Here is a 19,591-nt window from a genome sequence, read left to right as displayed (position 1 = left end):
AAGAGTCACAGCTGCCCTTTGGAATGAGTGGCACCGGGCAGGTTTTGTAGTCAAGGACCAGAGGAGGGACGGCAAAAGGGGCTTGGTGGCGGGGCTGGGACTCTGAGCCCAGCCCATGCTCCTCCCTGGCTGCACTTCTCTGCCAGACACCACCGCTTGTTCTGGTTAATTACAGAATGGAGGAGAAGGTGGAGTCTCAGACATGAGAGTCAGCCGCTCCTCAGGGAAAGGTGGGTGGGGGTAAGTCTGTGCTGAGTGCCCCCCACCAACCCTTTTGTCCTCTCTCTGGACTCCTCACCCTCCTCCCGGGCGCCTTTGCTGCTGTCTCTCCCACCTTGGAGGACAGACATCATAACCCATCACTGTGAGGCTGGAGGCTGCTAGAAACTTTCTTCCAGGAGGATTTGCCCCTTAGAAAAGGAGGAAGGTGGGGTGAGAGAAAAGGGTGCTTTGGTGCTTTTGTGCCTTTGTCCTCTCTTTCTGGAAGGCCCCGCCCCATCCCCCCTCTTCGATCCCACTCTGAGCTGAGCCTTTGACCTGTATCTCACATTGCTGCTACAGTTTGAGGGATGTGTTTCAGATGCTAAGCCTCTTTGGGCCAGGGTGGGGAGCCCACAAGTGCCAACAGACACTCTTCAGGGAACTTGGGTCTTTCTGTCAAGGGACAGGATCTTGCTGTCATCCAGGCTGGAGTGCAGTTGTGCAATCACAGCTAACTGGGCCCTTAAACTCCTGGGCTCAAATGATCCTCCCACCTCAGCCGTCTGAGTGGCTGGGACCACAGGTGCACACCACCACACCCAGCTAATTCAAAAAATTTTTTGTGGAGATGGGGGTCTGACTGTGTTGCCCGGGCTGGTCTTGAGTTCCTAGCCTCAGCCAGTCCTCCTGCCTTGGCCTCCTGAAGCGTCAGGATGACAGCAGTGAGCCACTGTGCCTGGTTGGGATTTGACTTTTTTCTGCCACTTATTAACTGTCCACTGTCCAATCTTAAGCAAAACACGACACTGTCTTGTTCTTGGTTTCCTCATTAGTAAAATGGAAGAACAGATGGGGGGGGTTAAGATGTGTTTCAGCCCTAGAGGCGATGAATGCATTCAGAAATCCTGGAGGAAGAGTTTTGGAACAGAATTTAAGGCTAAGATGCTTCACTGCTGTCCTGATGATAACGATCCTATCAAGATTTCACAGACTGTAGCTTGAATAAATGCTTCCAGTAGGAGGCTTGAGGCTGTATGGATGTTTCTGACACTGAAACACTGCATTCTCGTCCGTCTGCTTTCTGACGATGGCAATTGGAAGGGCTTCTACAGGGCCACTCTGGCTTATTATTATGAGGGGATAAAATCTGGAATTATAAATAAAGGAAATAAAAATACATTAAAAACGAAGTACTGGGGCTGGGCACGGTGCTCCACGCCTGTAATTCCAGTACTTTGGAAGGCCAAGGTGGGAGGATTGCTTGACCCCAGGAGTTCAAGACCGGTCTGGGCAACATAGTGAGACCTTGTCTTTACAAAAAAAAATTTTTTTAATTAGCCAGGCATGGTGGCACATGCCTGTGGTCCCAGCTACTCAGGAGGCTGAGGTGGGAGGATCACTGGAGCGTGAAGTCAAGGCTGCAGTGAGCCACAATTGCACCACTGCACTCCAGCCTGGGTGACAAAGTGAGACCTTGTCTAAAAAAAAAATCTACCGAAAGAATTGTTTATTTACTGGAGTGAGACCCCACGTCGAGTGACACAGATGCCAAGTTCAGTCCTGTCGGAAAGTGGCAAGCAGCACAGTCACTGGTGTGAGGATTCTTGCCGCGGTGGCTCATTCTTTTTTTAGCCACAGTCTCACTTTGCTGCCCAGGCTGGAGTGCAGTGGTACAATCACAGCTCACTACCGCCTTGGCCTCATAGGCTCAAGTGATCCTCCCATCTCATCCTCCTGAGTAGCTGGGACCACAGGCATGTGCCACCATGCCTGGCTAATTTTTTAAAAAGTTTTTGTAGAGATTTGGCTTCTGCCAGGTGCCTTTATTGTGTCACCTACTCACAGCCTGGCAGTGAGCTAATAATGTATATCTCCATCATATACCACAGAGCCCTAATTTGTAGTTACTGATAGTAAAGTTAATTGGAAAGACAACCCTTTTATTTCATTATGATTTTTTGTCGTTGTCTTTTTTTGTTTGTTTGTTTGTTTGTTTTGATACCCAGGCTGGAGTGCAGTGGCACAATCTCGGCTCACTGCAACCCCCGCCTCCAGGGATCAAGGGATCCTCCTGCCTCAGCCTCCCAAGTAGCCGGAGACTATAGGCACCCACCACCATGCCTGGATAATTTTTGTATTTTTTGTAGAGACTGGGTTTCACCATGTTGCCAGGGCTGGTCTTAAACTCCTAGACCCAAGCGATCCCCCAATCCTGGCCTCCCAAAGGGCTGAGATGACAAGAATGAGCCACCGGCTATCATATTGTTTTGTAAGAAGCACAGCTCTCCACTTCTCCTAAGCAATGGACCAGTGCCTGTCAGCACACTGGGGTGCACAGTGAAGTAGAAGCTGGGCTGGGAGAGATACCAGCACACTTGAGAAAATGAGCCAGGAGGAGTGGGCACCAGCCCAACCCTGGGCAGCCGGTGGCTGACCCTGCCCTCTTCACTCCCAGGTCATCCACTGCAGTGGCTACTTGAAGATCAGGCAGTATATGCTGGACATGGCCCTGTATGACTCCTGCTACCAGATCGTGGGGCTGGTGGCTGTGGGCCAGTCGCTGCCACCCAGTGCCATCACCGAGATCAAGCTGCACAGCAACATGTTCATGTTCAGGGCCAGCCTCGACCTGAAGCTGATATTCCTGGACTCCAGGTGAGTTTGGCATCTGCCGCCACGGCTGTGGCCTTTTGGAAGACACTGGTGGCAGAAATGGCCCCTGAAAGCGGCAGCCTAGGCCAAATCCCAACAAGGAATAAGTCGTACTATGAATGTGGACTTAATAGCAAGGGATTAAGTAAAACCAATTTATGAACTGAAAGAATGTATTGCAGCCTTAGGACTCGGGGACTTGTTTTATTTAATTTACTTACTGATATTTGAATCACTAGAATTTGAAATGAAAATGTGTGCTGTGAGCACAGCTTGGCCTTTTTTGAAGGCTGATGTCAGAGCGCTGCCTTCTGTGTCCAAGGAGGACTTTAGAACACACAGAAGGTTTCCACCCTGAGTGTGGTGTGTGGGCCTTAGCACTCAGGCTGGTGTAAAGCCCCCACACGGCTGAGGCTGGGAGCAGAGAGGCTGCCTTCTCTGGGGGATGCTCTGCTCACAGCTCACGGGGGCCCCTGTCTGCATCTGGGCTGGGAGGAGGGGATTCGATGACATCATGTCCCCTGGCTTCGGGAGGACCTGTTCTCCAGACCCCTGCTGGAGTGGCCTTCACTCTCCGCCAGAGCCAGGTGCAGTCTCAACACATTTTTTAAAATTGAAATTAATTTTAATTTTTGTTTATTTATTTTTTTGAGATGGAGTCTCGCTCTTTTGCCCAGGCTGGAGTACAGTGGCGTGATCTCAGCTCAATGCAACCTCTGCCTCCCAGGTACAAGTGATTCTCCTGCCTCAGTCTCCTGAGTAGCTGGGATTACAGGCATCTGCCACTACACCTGGGTAATTTTTGTATTTTTAGTAAAGATGAGGTTTTACCATGTTGGCCAGGCTGATCTCAAACCCCTGACCTCAGGTGATCTGCCTGCCTCAGCTTCCCAAAGTGCTGGGATTACAGGCATGAACCACCATGCTCAGCCTAAAATGGAACTTAATTTTTAACTGACAAATGCTAACTGCATTTGGTTATCAGAGTTTGGTTCCTCAGGGTTTTGTGGTATTCGTAGGGTGCAGTGTGATGCTTTGACACGTGTCCACGCTGTGGAACAATCGAAACCCTCCCAAATCTGGAGGCCACATGCTAGTGAGGCCCCTATATTCTTTTTTCTTTTCTTTTTTTTTTTTTTGGGACAGAGTTTCACTGTTGTTACCCAGGCTGGAGTGCAATGGCGCGATCTCGGCTCACCGCAACCTCCGCCTCCTAGGTTCAGGCAATTCTCCTGCCTCAGCCTCCTGAGTAGCTGGGATTACAGGCATGTGCCACCATGCCCAGCTAATTTTTTGTATTTTTAGTAGAGACGGGGTTTCACCATGTTGACCAGGATGGTCTCGATCTCTTGACCTCGTGATCCACCCGCCTCGGCCTCCCAAAGTGCTGGGATTACAGGCTTGAGCCACCGCGCCCGGCCGAGGCCTCTATATTCTTATGTGCACAATAGCAGAGCAGCCTGCCCACTCCCTGCTAGGAAAGCTGAAATTCAATAGTACACTGAAGCACTGGAAAGAGCAAAGCCTCTCTTACGGCAAGGCCACTTCGGCTCTTGGCACGTAGGTTCCTCAGCTGTGCAAGCAGGAATCAGACATCAGAGACCCACTCCTGATGTGGGGTGTGTGTGCGATGAGTCTTCGGCAGGGAAAGGAGAGATATATTTTGCTTTCTGTATGTCCAGAAGCCCGGATTTACTGCTTCCTTTCCTTTTTCACTTTTAAAATTGTGGCAAAATACACATTACATAAAATTGATCAGTTTAACCATTTATTGATGCTCAATAAAGAAAAAAACAAATTTTCCTGGTTAGGGACGAGAGATACAGACAGGAGGCTGGACACGGTGGCTCACGCCTGTAATCCCAGCACTTTGGGAGGCTGAGGTGAGTGGATCATAAGGTCAAGAGATCCAGACCATCCTGGCCAACATGGTGAAGCCCCATCTCTACTAAAAATACAAAAATTAGCTGGGTGTGGTGGCGTATGACTGTCATCCCAGCTACTCAGGAGGCTGAGGCAGGAGAAGTGCTTGAACCCAGGAAGCAGAGGTTGCAGTGAGCCAAGATTGTGCCACTGCACTCCAGCCTGGTGACAGAGCGAAACTCTGTCTCAAAAAAAGAAAAATGAAAAAGACAGGAGTTGGTTTGGCTCCTTAAGATGCACTTCAGGACCACTCAGAGGCAGGGAAATGACAAGGGTGAGCTTGTCAGGGTAACCAGCATCTTCCCAGAAATGTCAAACAGAGAGGAAGCAGTGCTCTTTGGGGAAAGCTGCCAGCACCTCTGGGGTCAGCCAAGAGCGACCAATGCCATTTTCCTGCATTGCAGAGGCAGGCCCTGCAGGGAGAGAAGACGGCCAAGCTCTCCCAGCCATGTGCACCCCTCTGCTCCCTCTTTTCTGACTCGGGAGCCACTTCTGAGAGGCAGCTGGAAGGACATCAGCTGCCCAAGGTCATTATCAAAGATCCAGGCGGATCCGACTGGTTTCTCCCTGTTTTGTCTCCTAGTTTTTCTCTGGTCATTCTAGGAAACCCCTGAGACTGATGAATTCTGGAGAACAGGAAAGAAGGGGCATCCCCAGAGGAGAGACATGAGGGCTTTTCAGCCTGTTCCATCGACACTGCCTGGAAAGGCAGCCGCGGGTACAGGAGGTGGTGCCTGAGGGGCTGGGACAGGGCCTGGATGGGACTTTGGAGTACCAGTGAGGGCTCCCACATCTCAGGGTGTGGGGTCTGCACCCGTAGAGTGCACAGAAGAGACGCTCGTGCTCTCAAAGGAGACGTCCTGCCTCTCCCCATCCCTGGTTCTTCCTACCTTATCAGGAAGCTTCTAGCAAAGCCTTGATGCCTTTTCTGAGCTGCAGTCATGTGGGACAGCCTGAAAGGGGTCAGAAGAGTGACAGAGAGACTTTCCCAGTCCCCACAGTCAGTCTGTGACCAGGGGGGATGGTGCCTGGGCTGGCCCAGCCCCAGGAGGACAGCAGAGTGGCCAAGCGGCGGGGTGGGGTGGGAAGATGTCCCTTCTGCATACAAACCCTGGAGCCAGGCGAGGGCTCGGCCCAAGGTCCAGCGGCCCCAAGTCACAGGAGTGAGGGTGGCAGGCCTGTCTGGCTCCACAGCCCGCGCAGTCCCAGACACTGCTGAACTCGCCATAACCTGAAATTGGGTTCGTCGGGGTTTTGTGGTATTTCACTTTGAAACTGGAGCTGATGCTTTTGCTAAGGATGGGTGAACACAGCGATGTTTGGGGTTTGGCAGATCCTTCTGACAGGTCTTCAGACACAAGAAGCTTGGAAAAAACTGGGAGGGCACCCTGCCAAACCCCTCCATTTCCCTTTAATTTTTAAAGCCAGTGTGTACTTTGATGAGAAACTTAATACATGTGTTTCTGATTCATTTACACGTTTGGGGCCGTTGTGCTATAACTGCGCATCCAAAGGGTCTGGGAAGCCTCTTTCATCCCCACGCAGTAGAGATGCCTGGTTTTCTTTTTGGGGGAAGCCAGACAGATCAATTTTCCTGCCACACAGAGTTAGAGTCTGATGGGGCCTGAAGTTCTAGGTGGCCCTTAGACAAGTCCCCCGATCCCCAAATGGCTCTGGGTTGGGCAAGATCCCTCCCCCCGTACCGCAAGCCCTGTCTCCTTCCTGCCCCAGAAGAATCTCCTACCATGGAAATGTGTATGCCAAACAGCGAGTGATTCCAGGGAAACATGAATCTCCCGAGATTTATGACCCAGAGCTTGAGCAGAGCTTCACAGAAAGGGAAGCGGTTTAAAGAATGAAAGTGAGGTTAAGTTTCCTGGTTTAATTTACAGCTAACATCTCCTATCCTAGTAGGGAGAGCCCCCAGCCCCGGCCCTCCCTTTCCCCCACCTCACCCGGCCCCCAGGACTGACTCTGCACCAGAGCTTTGCCTGCACGTTCCTCTCTTTCATCTGTTCTTGAATATCTATCAGCAAGATGTTTAGGACCACCTCCTTCAAGGGCATGGTGCCCAGCCCCATTGCCCAGAGCCTGGGAAACCATCATTGCCACATGCAGCTTCCACCTACAGCCACAGCCATCCTGATGCGAGTGATGATGTGGTCTTGGGTGCTGAGAGCCACTTTTCTTCAAAGAGCCGAAATGGGAAATCCATGTGCCCTGGGCTTGATGAGAACACAGAGGGCTTGTGTCACATAAGTCCTGGGAAAGTGCTTCCATTTCTCTTGAGCGCTTAAGGCTTTCCTTTTAGTCACAATATCTTAGGTCATAATCCTGCCTTTTGGGGCGTCTGAACCAACTGACCCCTGAAATGAGGCTTAAAGATCTCCAGTTATTCCATAATTCCCAATGGTAGGAATCACGCAATGGCTTCATCCTGAGACCATCTGTGCCAATCGGCGGTGTCCAGCATGCAGTGGAGGTTTAAACACTTGCCCTCGCAGTGGCCGAGATGTGCGAACAACTGTCTTCGGACAGAGGGATGGATGAGCCAAAGGTGAGATCTACATAAAACAGAAAGTTATTCAGTCCTAAGAAGGAATGAAGTTCAGACGCATGCCGCCGCATGGATGAGCCTTGGAAACATCGTGCTGAGCGAATGGAGCCACACACACAAGGCCGCATGGTATACCATCCATGGATGTGAACTATCTTGAAGAGAAAAATCCCTAGAGACAGAAAGTAGAGGCTGGGCACAGTGGCTCATGCCTGTAATCCCAGCACTTTGTGAGGCTGAGGCGGGCAGATCATGAGGTCAGGAGACAGAGACCAGCCTGGCCATTATGGTGAAACCCCATCTCTATTAAAAACACAAAATTTAGCTGGGTGTGGTGGTGGGCACCTGTAGTCCCAGCCTCCTCAGGAGGCTGAGGCAAGAGAATCGCTTGAACCCGAGAGGCTGTGGTGAGCCGAGATCACGCCGCTGCACTCCAGCCTGGGAGACAGAGTGAGACTCCACCTAAAAAAAAAAGTAGAAGGGAGGCTACTGGGGCCTGGGCAGGGGGCAGCGGGGGCTGATGTTTCATGGGGACAGAGTATCTGTTTGGGGTCATGGAAAGCTCTGGAAAGGGGCAGTGATGCCTGTTCCACAACATTGTGAGGGCAATAAATGCCACTGAATTGTACGCTAGAAATGGTTACCATGGTGACATTTATATTATGTATATTTTACCACAATTTGTTAAAAAATTCGTACAGGACCATATCCCCGAGGCCTTCCAGGAGTGGGTTCTTTCTCCCTGTGGGAGCTTTCTTGCAATCTCAGGATCAAAGCTCTTGTAATCATTCCCCGGTAAGCTGAACCTCGAAAAAGGCTACAATTTTAAGCCATCCCAAACATTATCTTAGCCAGTGGGTTCAGAAGAACATTCCCGTTCATGAATACTGCTACATCCTGCCCCGGACTAGAGTTCAAAGACTTGCTTCTTGTAAAAAAGATCATTCTCAGTTTCCAAAATCAACATTTCTCCCTCGAGCACTTGATTTTAGCACTTGATTACTTGGCAAAACCAAGGTTAGTTTAAATGAAAGGCAGTCTGCAGCGTGGCGTAACTCACTGAGCCACCGTGCCCCCGCAGGGTGACCGAGGTGACGGGGTACGAGCCTCAGGACCTGATCGAGAAGACCCTGTACCACCATGTGCATGGCTGCGACGTGTTCCACCTCCGCTACGCACACCACCTCCGTGAGTAGCGCGCCCACCCCAGCCACGGGAGGTAACTGGTCAGGGAGGAGGTGCTGAGGACAGAGCTGGGGGGACGTGTCCCTTTTGTTGGTGCAATAATCATCCATGATACACATTTGAATCTCAAGCCTTCGGTATGGTTTCCTCCACCCCATGATTAAGTATGGCTGCCTGTTGTCGGTTCTCAGGCAGCCACATGCACCCTTCCAGGGAGACTCTGGCAGGTGTAGGTTCAGGAAGCTGCCTGGATTCTAGATTGTGGATGTGGAACCTAAACTCTGTGATGTCTGGACACCATTTGCGAATAACAGCAACAATGGCGGAAGACCTGCTACTTACGAAGCTCTTACTGCTGTCAGGCACTAGTTTAAGTGACTAAATATGTTACCAGCTCAGTGAGGGGGATCTCATGGTCATGATCCTCATTTTACCAGTGAGGATGCTGAGGTCCAGATAAGCCACTTGCCCACCTTCACACAGCTGGGAGGTGGCGGAGCTAGGAGCTGAACCCATACAGAGCCCTGTGTCCAACTGCCATACACCTGCCAGCTAGGGGAAGCCAGGGGAGGCCACTGTCCCATGATGGGAGAGGTCACCTTGGAAAGGGTGAACAAACGCCAATTTGATTTGCCAATGGAGGCACTTTGGGAACATCTGGATTTAGAGGGGGGTGCTCTAGTCACTGAAATGTGTAAAGAAATGACAATTTTACTTTTTTAAAATTAAAAATTTTTTTAAGACAGACTGTCGCCCAGGCTGGAATGCAGTGGTGCGATCTCAGCTCACTGCAACCTCTTCCTTCTGGGTTCAAGCCATTCTCCTGCCTCAGCTTCTTAAGTAGCTCGGATTACAGGTGCATGCCACCATACCTGGCTCTTTTTTGAGTTTTTAGTAGAGACAGGGTTTCACCATGTTGGCCAGGCTGGTCTTAAACTCCTGACCTCAAGTGATCCACATGCCTCGGCCTCCCAAAGTGCTGGGATTACAGGCATGAGCCACCGTTCCCGGCCGTACATTTTTCTTTTAGAATCCAAACCGAGGCAGAGAATAATTTGGTTGGAGTGGAATGCCTCATCTTCCTGCTGCCCAGCCCTGCCACACCTATGGCTGGTTGGGGGTGCTTTATAATGGGGTGCAGACGGTTAGAGGAGCTGGGCCTTCTGCAGTGTGGCCCAGATGGCATGTCCTCTGTTCTTGTTCCGCCTTGTGTTGGCTGAGGGACGTTAGAGGACAGGCTGCTGGTGTTGCATGGGAGGTGGGCCGCTGGACCCACAGCTGCGTGATGTGCTGGGTTTGGTGTGGGCTGGGATCCGGGAAACTCAATACTTCCAGGGTGTCGCTGTTGCTCTTCTCTCCCCAAGTCTCTACAGACAGAAACCCCTAACAACCAGGACTTATGGCTGGGCAGGCACGGACAGCTTCTTCTTTGCTCCTTGCTGCGTGTGGAGACTTAGAGGTGTGAACAACCCTTTTCTTTCTTCTGTTAAAGACCAAATCATGATCTCATAATCATCCCTGTCATTCTGGAGACCAAGCTTGGTAAAGAAGCAACTGCCTAGTGTTTGGATGGGAACTTCTAGGCTAGTATCACTAATTTGGGAGCTAGAAAGCTTTCTTGTGCAAACTGGGTATGGTGCTTCAATTCTAGAATTCCATGTCCAGGATACTTGAACAGGCAGATATGAAGAGGGGAGTGGAGGGACTCTGGGGTAGCAGGAGCAGTTGGGAGATGAGAGAGGCATCCGCCTCAAGGGCATGGAGTTGTGCTGTGCACCCGGAACAGCCTGGGACTTGGAGAGCGAAGGTGAGGGCTCACACCTCCACGCGCTCCCCCCGGGGTGGGGGGGATCTGGAGCCCCCTTCCACAGAGGCAGGAACATGCTGGGGGAGTCTAAAGTGTACCCCTGAATTACAGCAAGGGAAGACCTGTTCTTCACAGAGGGCTGAAAGGCAGGAATTAGTCAGGCCTTTAAGCACAGAGACAGAAAACTAAGGGAATCAGAAGTCTTCTTTTTTTTTTGTCTTGCTCTGTTGCCAAGCTGGAGTGCGGTGGCGCGATCTCAGCTCACTGCAGCCTCCGCCTCCTGACTTCAAGTGATTCTCCTGCCTCATCCTCCCAAGTAGATGGGACTACAGGTGCCCGCCACCACACCCCACTAATTTCTGTAGTTTTAGTAGAGACAGGGTCTGTCCATGTTGACCAGGCTGGTCTTGAACTCCTGACCTCAAGTGATCCACCCACCTCGGCCTCCCAAAGTGCTGGGATTACAGGCGTGAGCCACCGCGCCTAGACAAAAGTCTTCCTTTTAAATACACACTACCTTTTGTCTCACATTGCCCAGCTAACCCAGGGAGCAGGGATGTTCTTCCCCTTGTGCTTTGGAATGGTACTAAAGGCCACAGTGAGGCTGAGTCAGTGGCTCCTGTGTGCCCATCGTGGGTGGATGCTTTTCACTTACAGACTCTGACCTGCGGGCATTTCGGGGAGCTAAGTCCCTCTCGTGCCCTTTTCCCAGGTGATCAGGGTGACTCGGGCCACTTGCCCAGGGGCGGCAGTGGAGCTGGGGCAGGAGCCAAAACCACCCATTAGCCCTGGCGCCGTCAGCCATCACCGCCACATCACACCGTGAGGCCTCACCTTGGAGATGCGGCTGTGGCTGTTCTGAAGGAGCCCCGCCCTCCCGAGCCTGCCTCACCAGACCCACAGGTGATTTTATTTGAGGGGTCTCCTGTGGTTTATGTGATCAAGCCACTTTATCTCACTGGAAGTTTCCAGACATTGCAGTTGTCCTATGGGACTCTGAAAGGGCAAGCAGGACAGGCTCCCAAGAGACAAGCAGAAAAGGCAGCCGTGTTTAGAAATTAGATGGGGCACAGCTTTCTTTTCCAAATGAGCCAGAATTGGTAATTCAAAGAGAACAGAAAATAGTGAGATTGACAGTGATTGCTGCTGTCCTGTGACCCTGACTTAGCTGTGGCAGAGACACGACCAGGACGGAGGATACCCCAGTCAGGCCGGGGGCTAGTGTGGTCTTGGGGTTCACCATGAGTGTGCCTGCCTCAGTTTCCCCTGGCAGCTTTTAGAGGGTGTGGCAGCAAGGGCAGCCTCAGATGATGGGGGTTCTTTGGTTCTGGTGTGGGAGCCACCTGCAGGGCTGAGCAGCAGCCTCCCCTCAGAGCACTCAACTGGGACGTCACATGCTTCTCCAAAGCCAGAACTCTGTGGGGAGACAGTCAGCTCCAGAGCAGGGCCTTCAGAGTCAGGGTCTTCATGGTGTGGTGCAGAACCTGGGCCAGAGGGGCCCACTCCAGGCCTCCTGTTCCTGCCTCTCCACCCCTAGGGCTCGGTGGCACCTGTTTGATTTCCTGAAACTCCAGAAGCTGCCCCTGAGCTTCTGGTTGAAGTGCTCTGGTTGATTTGGACAGTGGGTAGACATGGGTAGAGGAGTGAGGAGTGAACCAGGGAGAAGGAGCCACAAAGGGTATTGTCCACTGGCTACAGCCATGGGAGGTTGGCACTTAACCCCGGCGACACCCCAGAGCCAATGTCATCAAGCAGAGGGAGAGTGAGCTGCCTCCCCTGCCTCCTCTTCCTCCCCGCTGTTTCATGTTAGGGAGACTTTTCTTATATGTAGGGAGAGCTGGCAGAGGCTTGTGATCTGTTGTCCCAGACCCTCAGGGAGGGCTGAGGACCACCTGGTGCGTAGGCAGAGAAGGGCTCATTATCAATAAACTTGACAATCTGTGTCAAGGGGTACTGGGCTGTTTGGAAAAACAGTTTGGAAAAACCATGATGTTCGCGTGGATATTCTTCCAAGGCTGCTGGGAATTTCACCCGCTCTCTAGGAGGGTTCCTGCCCAGAGTGGGCCAAGCCCAGACCACAAAGAGAACACAGGCCATGCCCAGCTGGGAAAATATTGTAATGTCCACTTTCGGAGGCAGGCAGATAACTTGAGGTCACGAGTTTGAGACCAGCCTGGCCAACATGGCGAAACCCCCTCTCTACTAAAAATACAAAAATTAGCCCAGCATGGTGATGTGCATCTGTGATCTCAGCTACTCAGGAGTCTGAGGCAGGAGAATCACTTGAACCTGGGAGGCGGAGGTTGCAGTGAGCAGAGATGGCACCACTGCATTCCAGTCTGGGCAACAGAGCAAGACTCTGTCTCAAAAAAAAAATTTCAGTGTCCCAAAAAGGCTTTGAGGCCTGAATAGGTGGTTTACAAGTTTCAAGCAATAACCATTATAACAAAATTTCAGGACATTATAGAGTACCTAGCAGAAATCTGGGGAGAACACACTCCAGATGACATACAGTGGTCATGCACTCAATGCTTATGGGCCAGACAGGTAACTTGAATGAGTGGCAAGTATAGGGCAATAGGGAGTGGTGGAGCCTGTGGCTAACTGAACACACGAGGCGTCCAGAGGCATTCTGAGTAACAACACTGTGACACCGACAAGCACATCTGGTACCAGGGACACCAGGTTGCAGCCACTCTATGGCACAGCTGTGAAGCAGAGGACAGAGGCTTGGAAACAGCAGGTCGACTTGGAAGGAGCTTCCAGCCCATCGGACAGGGTGTTTGATTGATATTATAGGATTGATAATCTCTGCTGGCTTCTGCTGCTGCCTTGCTTGCCTCTGACCTGGAAATGGATGAAGAAGTTTAGTTCATACTCACATCATTTTTACCGTTTTTTTGAGATGGAGTCTGGCTCTGTCACCCAGGCTGAAGTACAGTGGCATGATCTCGGCTCATTGCAACCTCCACCTCCTGGGTTCAAGCAGTTCTCCTGTCTCATCCTCTTGGGTAGCTGGGATTACAGGCTCCTGCCACCATACCCAGCTCATTTTTGTATTTTTAATAGAGATGGGTTTTCACCATGTTGGCCAGGCTGGTCTTGAACTCCTGACCTCAGGTGATCCACCTGCCTCTGTCTCTCAAATTGCTGGGATTACAGGCGTGAGCCACGGTGCCTGGCTTAGATCCTCTGTAGATGCCCTTGGAGCCGTGTGTGGACGTAGGCTGGTTTTGTCTTGCTGATGAAGGTGTGGGGAACCTTGTGCATTAAGGGGGAGCCATAAGTAATGGCAGTAAATCATCGTACTGTTGTCCTAATCCTTGGAGGCAGTTTTTGACATTATAGGTATACCTTGTCCCTTCTGCTCTGTGCCTAAGGGGACTGACTGTCAGGCTCAGCCCGTCTTCTGGGGTCCACCCTACAATGCGGCCCTTGTGGACTCTTCCCTAAGATGCTTCTCTCTTCTCCAGAGCTTTCCTCACCTTCTTTTTTTTTTTTTTTGAGATGAAGTCTCACCCTGTATGCAATGGCGGAATCTCGGCTCACTACAACCTCCGCCTCCCGAGTTCAAGCGATTCTCCTGCCTCAGCCTCCCGAGTAGCTGTGATTATAGGAAACCGCCACCACGCCCAGCTAATTTTTTGTATCTTTAGTAGAGACAGGGTTTCACCATGTTGGCCAGGCTGGTCTGAAACTCCTAGGGGCTTGACAGGCACTGCTGGGAATAGATTTTGAGGTTGAGGAGCTTAGCAAGCACTTGTTCTCTCTAAATCCATGGATGGATCCTCACGCTGAGCCTGGTGCATCTCTTGATTATTTTAGGACCATAAACAAATTGGCCGAGTCTCCCTTAAAAGGTGAGCCCACCCCATCCCAAGATGTATTATTTGATGTATTACATTGAAAGTAATGGCAGCCAGGCGCAGTGGCTCACTCCTAAAATCCCAGCACTTTGTGAGGCCAAGGCGGGCGGATCATGAGGTCAGGAGTTCAAGACCAGCCTGACCAACATGGAGAAACCCAGTCTCTACTAAAAATATAAAAATTAGCCAGGCCTGGTGGTGGGTGCCTGTAATCCCAGCTAGTCAGGAGACTGAGGCAGGAGAATTGCTTGAACCCGGGAGGCGGAAGTTGCATTGAGCCGAGATCTTGCCATTGCACTCCACCCTGGGTGACAGAGCGAGACTTAGTCTCCAAAAAATAAAAAATTAATGGTAAAACTGCAGTTACCTTTGCACCAGCCTAACAGTTGTAGAGAACTTTCTGGAGGCAGCTGCTCCTCCCTCCGCCCACAGCTGCCACTTTGAGGACACCTGGGCTGGACCCCAGCTGTGCCCTCAAGCTCTGTTGATCTCCATCTCCTGGTGCTGCCCACCCCGCACGTTTGTAGCATGGATAGAATGAGGCAATCCTGTGAAATGAGCTGGAAGTAGACGCCATGTATCTTTTCGTTAAAGAAGAAAAAACCCCCAAAGGAGAAGTGTTGTCAGGCTTCTGTCTTTCCCACTGCCCTTGCCTACACCTTTCAGCAATGATCTGAGTCTGTTGAGATGCAGATGTTAAGCCTGGGCGGAAAAGCGCCGCCCTCGGCACCGTCCCAGAGAGGCCTCTCTCCAGCCGGTGGTACTGGCATGCTTGTTACACAGCAGCACGGCCTCATGTCTCCAGCTTCATCCTGATGAAGATTGGGTTCCCACCTCCCAACCCCACAATCTTTTTTCCCATGGAAAAAAATACCTTTTAATTCTAATTAAACCTCCTTCTTGTTGGAAATTAGGAAGTCAAGGGAAGCTGAAAAGAAGAAAATGAAAATTACCTGTCACTTTCAGTCAGATAAGAGTTCATATGTATTGAGTTCATCAGCTGTTCTGCCAGTATTCCAAATCCTCAAATAGATCATCTAATCTCTCAACAACCATATGACATAAGGACTGATTATCATCTTTTTATAAATGAGGAAATTGAGTCACAGGGGGGTTGGTAGCTTCTCCAGGATAACACAGTTTGGGGGGGGTGGTGTGTGCATGTGCCCACTTTTTCATAATTAGGGTTCTACTTTACACACTTCTGAATCTTGTCTTTCCTCACAACGTGGTATCATACACATTTCCCATAATGTGGTAATTTCTTATTAATCATCATTTTACTGGCTGCATAGTTTGCCATAATTTATTTACTCTTTTCCCTACCATTGAACAGTTGTCTATCCCCACCCGTTTTCCCTGAATTTTCAGCAAGACTGCAGTGAAACACTTTGTATATAAATCTGTGTTTGCACTGCTCACAATTTCCATAGGATCAATTCCTAGAAGTGAAATCGGTGTGTCAGAGAGTATGAGCCATCAGACTGCTTTCCAGAGGACCACACCAACTCATCCTTCCATCACACATGAAAATGCCTCTCACTGGCTGGACGTGGTGGCTCATGCTTCTGATCCCAGCATTTTGGGAGACTGAGGCAGGTGGATCACTTGGAGTCAGGAGTTCAAGACCAGCCTGGTCAACATGGCAAAACTCCACCTTTACTAAAAATGCAAAAATTAGCCGGGCCTGGTGGCAGGTGCCTGTAATCCAGCTACTTGGGAGGCAGAGGCAGGAGAATTGCTTGAACCAGGGAGGCAGAGGTTTCAGTGAGCTGAGATCATGCCACTGCACTCCAGCCTGAGCGACAGAGTAAAACTCTGTCTCAAAAAAAAAAAAAAAAACAAGAAGGAAAGAAAAAGAAAAAAGAAAATGTCTCTCATCATAGATTAGCCAGTATCACACGTTCGCCTTTTATTACTTTATTTTTAGATAAAATTTACCTTTTTCACCATTTTCAGTGTTTTTTAGTTATATTTACAGTGTTATACAACTATCACCTTTAATTCCAGAACATTTTCATCCCAAAAGGGGCTCTCACTCCCAGTGCCCCTCGTCATTCAGCCCCTGGCACCCGCTCATCTGCTTTCAGACTCTGGCTGTGCCTCTTCCGGACATTTCATGTAAAGGGAATCGTACAACGTTTGTTTCTATTTTAACGTCTGTTGATCTGATGGGTGGGATGGACAGGGAGTTGGGCATTTGTTCATCATTTTACCCATTTATATTTATTCTCTGATGAATTGTTGTTCATGCTTTTTGCCTATATTGCTTTAAGGTCTTTGTGTTTTTATCAATCTGTGTGAACCCTTTATAATATTAAGGTGAATAACTCCTTGCAGCATTTTCTTTTGCACCGAAATATTTTGATGTGGATGAGAAAGAGCCATCTGCAAGGTGAAAAGGAACTGTAAAGGGCCACGGACAGCCCAGGGAGTGTCTGGGTAGAGACTGGGCCTCACCTAGTGCAATGGTACAAAGGCTGCATTTCTGCTGCATATGAGCCTTGGGGAGTTTCCTTCAGCGCCAGCTGGTACAGCCACAGACTCGGCCCCTTTGGCCACCTCCCCGAATCTCTGCTCAGGCAGCTGCTAGTTAGGGCCAGGGGCCAGTCCTGCATTGAGAAGGAGGAATGTTCTGGAGCTGGGGACCCGGGCATCTATTGGTGTCTTTCTAGACTTGTGCTATCCTTCCCTTCCCTGGAGAAGCTTTACCTCTCCACTGTCCATCTGCAGGTTCTGGCACCTTCCTCCCCTGCCTGCCTCCCAGTGAGGTGGAATCGTGGTTTATAGGGGAACCGAGCCTTTGCCTGAGCTGCTTGGCATAGAAGATGGGCCCATGCAGCCAGGCGTGGTGGCTCACACCTGTAATCCCAGCACTTTGGGAGGCCAAGGCGGGTGGATTGCCTGAGGTCAGGAGTTCGAAAGCAGCCTGGCCAACATGGCGAAACCCTGTCTCTACTAAAAATACAAAAATTAGCCAGGCATGGTGGCACATGCCTGTAATATCAGCTAGTAGTGGGGCTTGAGGCAGGAGGATCGCTTGAACCTGGAAGGCAGAGGTTGCAGTGAGCCAAGATCGTGCCACTGCACTCCAGCCTGGGCAACAGAGCAAGACTCTGTCCTGGAAAAAAAAAAAAAAAAAAGAAGGGCCCATAGGCCCAATTTTCAGGAACTCTGTAGCCAAGCAGATGTCCTTCCTACATAAACAACATAGCAAATTAATGGGCCCAAGAAAACTGGGATTAATGGGAAGAAAATATGAATGGCAACAGAGTAGCAGTTTCACTGTGAATACGCCCACGTACCTGAACAGTGAGCATCAGCAACAGCCTGACATAGCAGTTTCACTGTGAATATGCCCATGTACCTGAACAGTGAGCATCAGCAACAGCCTGACATAGCAGTTTCACTGTGAATACGCCCATGTACCTGAACAGTGAGCATCAGCAACAGCCTGACACTTGGTTGAATGCGCTTAACTGACTACTTGGTGTAAATAACTACATCACTCACCTGCTCTGCCCATTAAGGGTTCGAGGATTAAAATATAATCGCGGCATTTTAGAAACTAAAAAGCAGATTCAATTTTTTTTCACTCTGCCCAGTACACACTTCAGTGGCTTATGTTTCCCTCAATGAAAGCAATGACTGTTAAATGAGATTTCTTAACAGGTGGGAACTCCTTAAAGTTGTAGGCAAAATTCCTGTGTGCACATCTATGTGCGTATGCATGTGTGTGTTTCTGTATGCACGCACGAGACACACACAAACATGCGCCCTCCAGCAGAGAAAGCCCGCCCCCTTTGTCAATTTCTCAGAGGTATCCTCAGGATGTAGGTCACCGTTGGGGGCAGTATCCCAGAGGTGGGGCCTGCGAAGTGTCTGAGGACTCATGTCACCTTGTGCTTGCAGTGTTGGTGAAGGGCCAGGTCACCACCAAGTACTACCGGCTGCTGTCCAAACGGGGCGGCTGGGTGTGGGTGCAGAGCTACGCCACCGTGGTGCACAACAGCCGCTCGTCCCGGCCCCACTGCATCGTGAGTGTCAATTATGTACTCACGTAAGTCACACGTATTTGTTTCTCTCCTTGCTCTCTTCTCTTCCCCGTCCCACATCGGATGGCTCCGATAAACACCATCTCTCTCTTTCTCAAACTGTTCATTTGTCTCCTTTTTTATTTATTTTTTGAGCAATCCAGTCATTTTGGAAGGTCCAAGCTATTTCTATGCTCAGCAGTGAAGGCCAAGTGCGAGGCTGCAGGGGCAGCCAGGAGGAGGGTGCTCTGCCCTGGGCATAGCTTAGGATCCCATCGCAGAGCCTAGGTGAGGGGCATGGGGGGCGGGTGGGAATGCCCCTGTCCTGAATAGAATGCAAAGAGCGTGCACACCCCGATCAAGAATACAAACGTGTGCCATCCGTGCCCACAGACATTTGGGTCATCTTGGATGCTCCTGCTGCTTGAAACAGGACATCTCCCATTTTTTACCTGTCTTCCTATAGAGCCTGTTGCAAACGATGATGAATATTTGGCCCTTTAAACACTTCAGAAGGTCAAGTTCAGTCGCAAATGCTTTTTTTTGTAAATCAAAAACATATAAATGTTCTCGTGGAGACAGGGTTTTGCTATGTTGGCCAGGCTGGCCTTGAATGCCAGGCTTTAGGCGATCCTCCTGCCTCAGTCTCTCAAAGTTCTGCGATTACAGGCATGAGCTCGTGGTGCTCAGCCTGCAAATACTTTTTTTTTTTTTTTTGAGACAAAGTCTTGCTCTTGTCTGCCAGGCTGGAGTGCAATGGTGTGATCTCGGCTCACTGCAATCTCCGCCTCCTGGGTTCAAGCGATTCTCCTGCCTCAGACTCCCAAGTAGCTGGGCTTACAGGCACCTGCCAACATACCCAGCTAATTTTTGTGTTTGTAACAGAGACGAGGTTTTACCATGTTGGCCAGACTGGTCTCGAACCCCTGACCTCAGGCAATCCACCTGCCGTGGCCTCCCAAAGTGCTGGGATTATAGGCTTGAGCCACTGCAAATATTTTAAGGCCATTAGAAGCAATAGGACATATGTCTATCTGGGGCCACATATTACTTTCCACCCACCATAGCTATTGTACATTAAATCACCTCACACCAGGCTCTGACCCCTGCAGTGCCCCCAGCCCCATGGTGAAAAGGATTCTCATTTGCATTTTATACAGGGTGAGGATTTAGGCTCTAGGTTCATTCACAGAATGACTTCCAGGTCCTGTGTGTCTCAGAAGGCAAGTGATTCTAGCAAAACTGTCAGGCAGAAAACAGGTTAGCCCATTAGTTAACCTTCCTGAGCAAACACGTGGGCTGGTTCTCCAGGCTGACCTCTCCGCATGTGACCATGACCCTGCTGAGTTGGGTTCTTTAGGGCAGA

The 19,591-nt window shown here is 50.3% G+C and overlaps 1 protein-coding gene across 1 annotated transcript in view; it reads left to right on the top strand.

Moving 5' to 3' along the window:
• SIM2 (SIM bHLH transcription factor 2) overlaps positions 1 to 19,591 on the top strand; it is a 54,832-nt gene that overhangs the window by 25,606 nt on the left and 9,635 nt on the right. Inside the window, exons 6-8 of the mRNA XM_032276923.1 lie at positions 2,657 to 2,856; positions 8,415 to 8,521; positions 18,104 to 18,251. Coding sequence (XP_032132814.1) covers positions 2,657 to 2,856; positions 8,415 to 8,521; positions 18,104 to 18,251 — 455 coding nt within the window. The remainder of the gene's footprint in view (positions 1 to 2,656; positions 2,857 to 8,414; positions 8,522 to 18,103; positions 18,252 to 19,591) is intronic.

This window comes from Sapajus apella, unplaced genomic scaffold (assembly GCF_009761245.1).
Source record: "Sapajus apella isolate SASKATOON/1434 unplaced genomic scaffold, GSC_monkey_1.0 scaffold8, whole genome shotgun sequence".
Taxonomy (NCBI): domain Eukaryota; kingdom Metazoa; phylum Chordata; class Mammalia; order Primates; family Cebidae; genus Sapajus; species Sapajus apella.
This window is presented reverse-complemented; position numbering and strand designations above follow the sequence as displayed.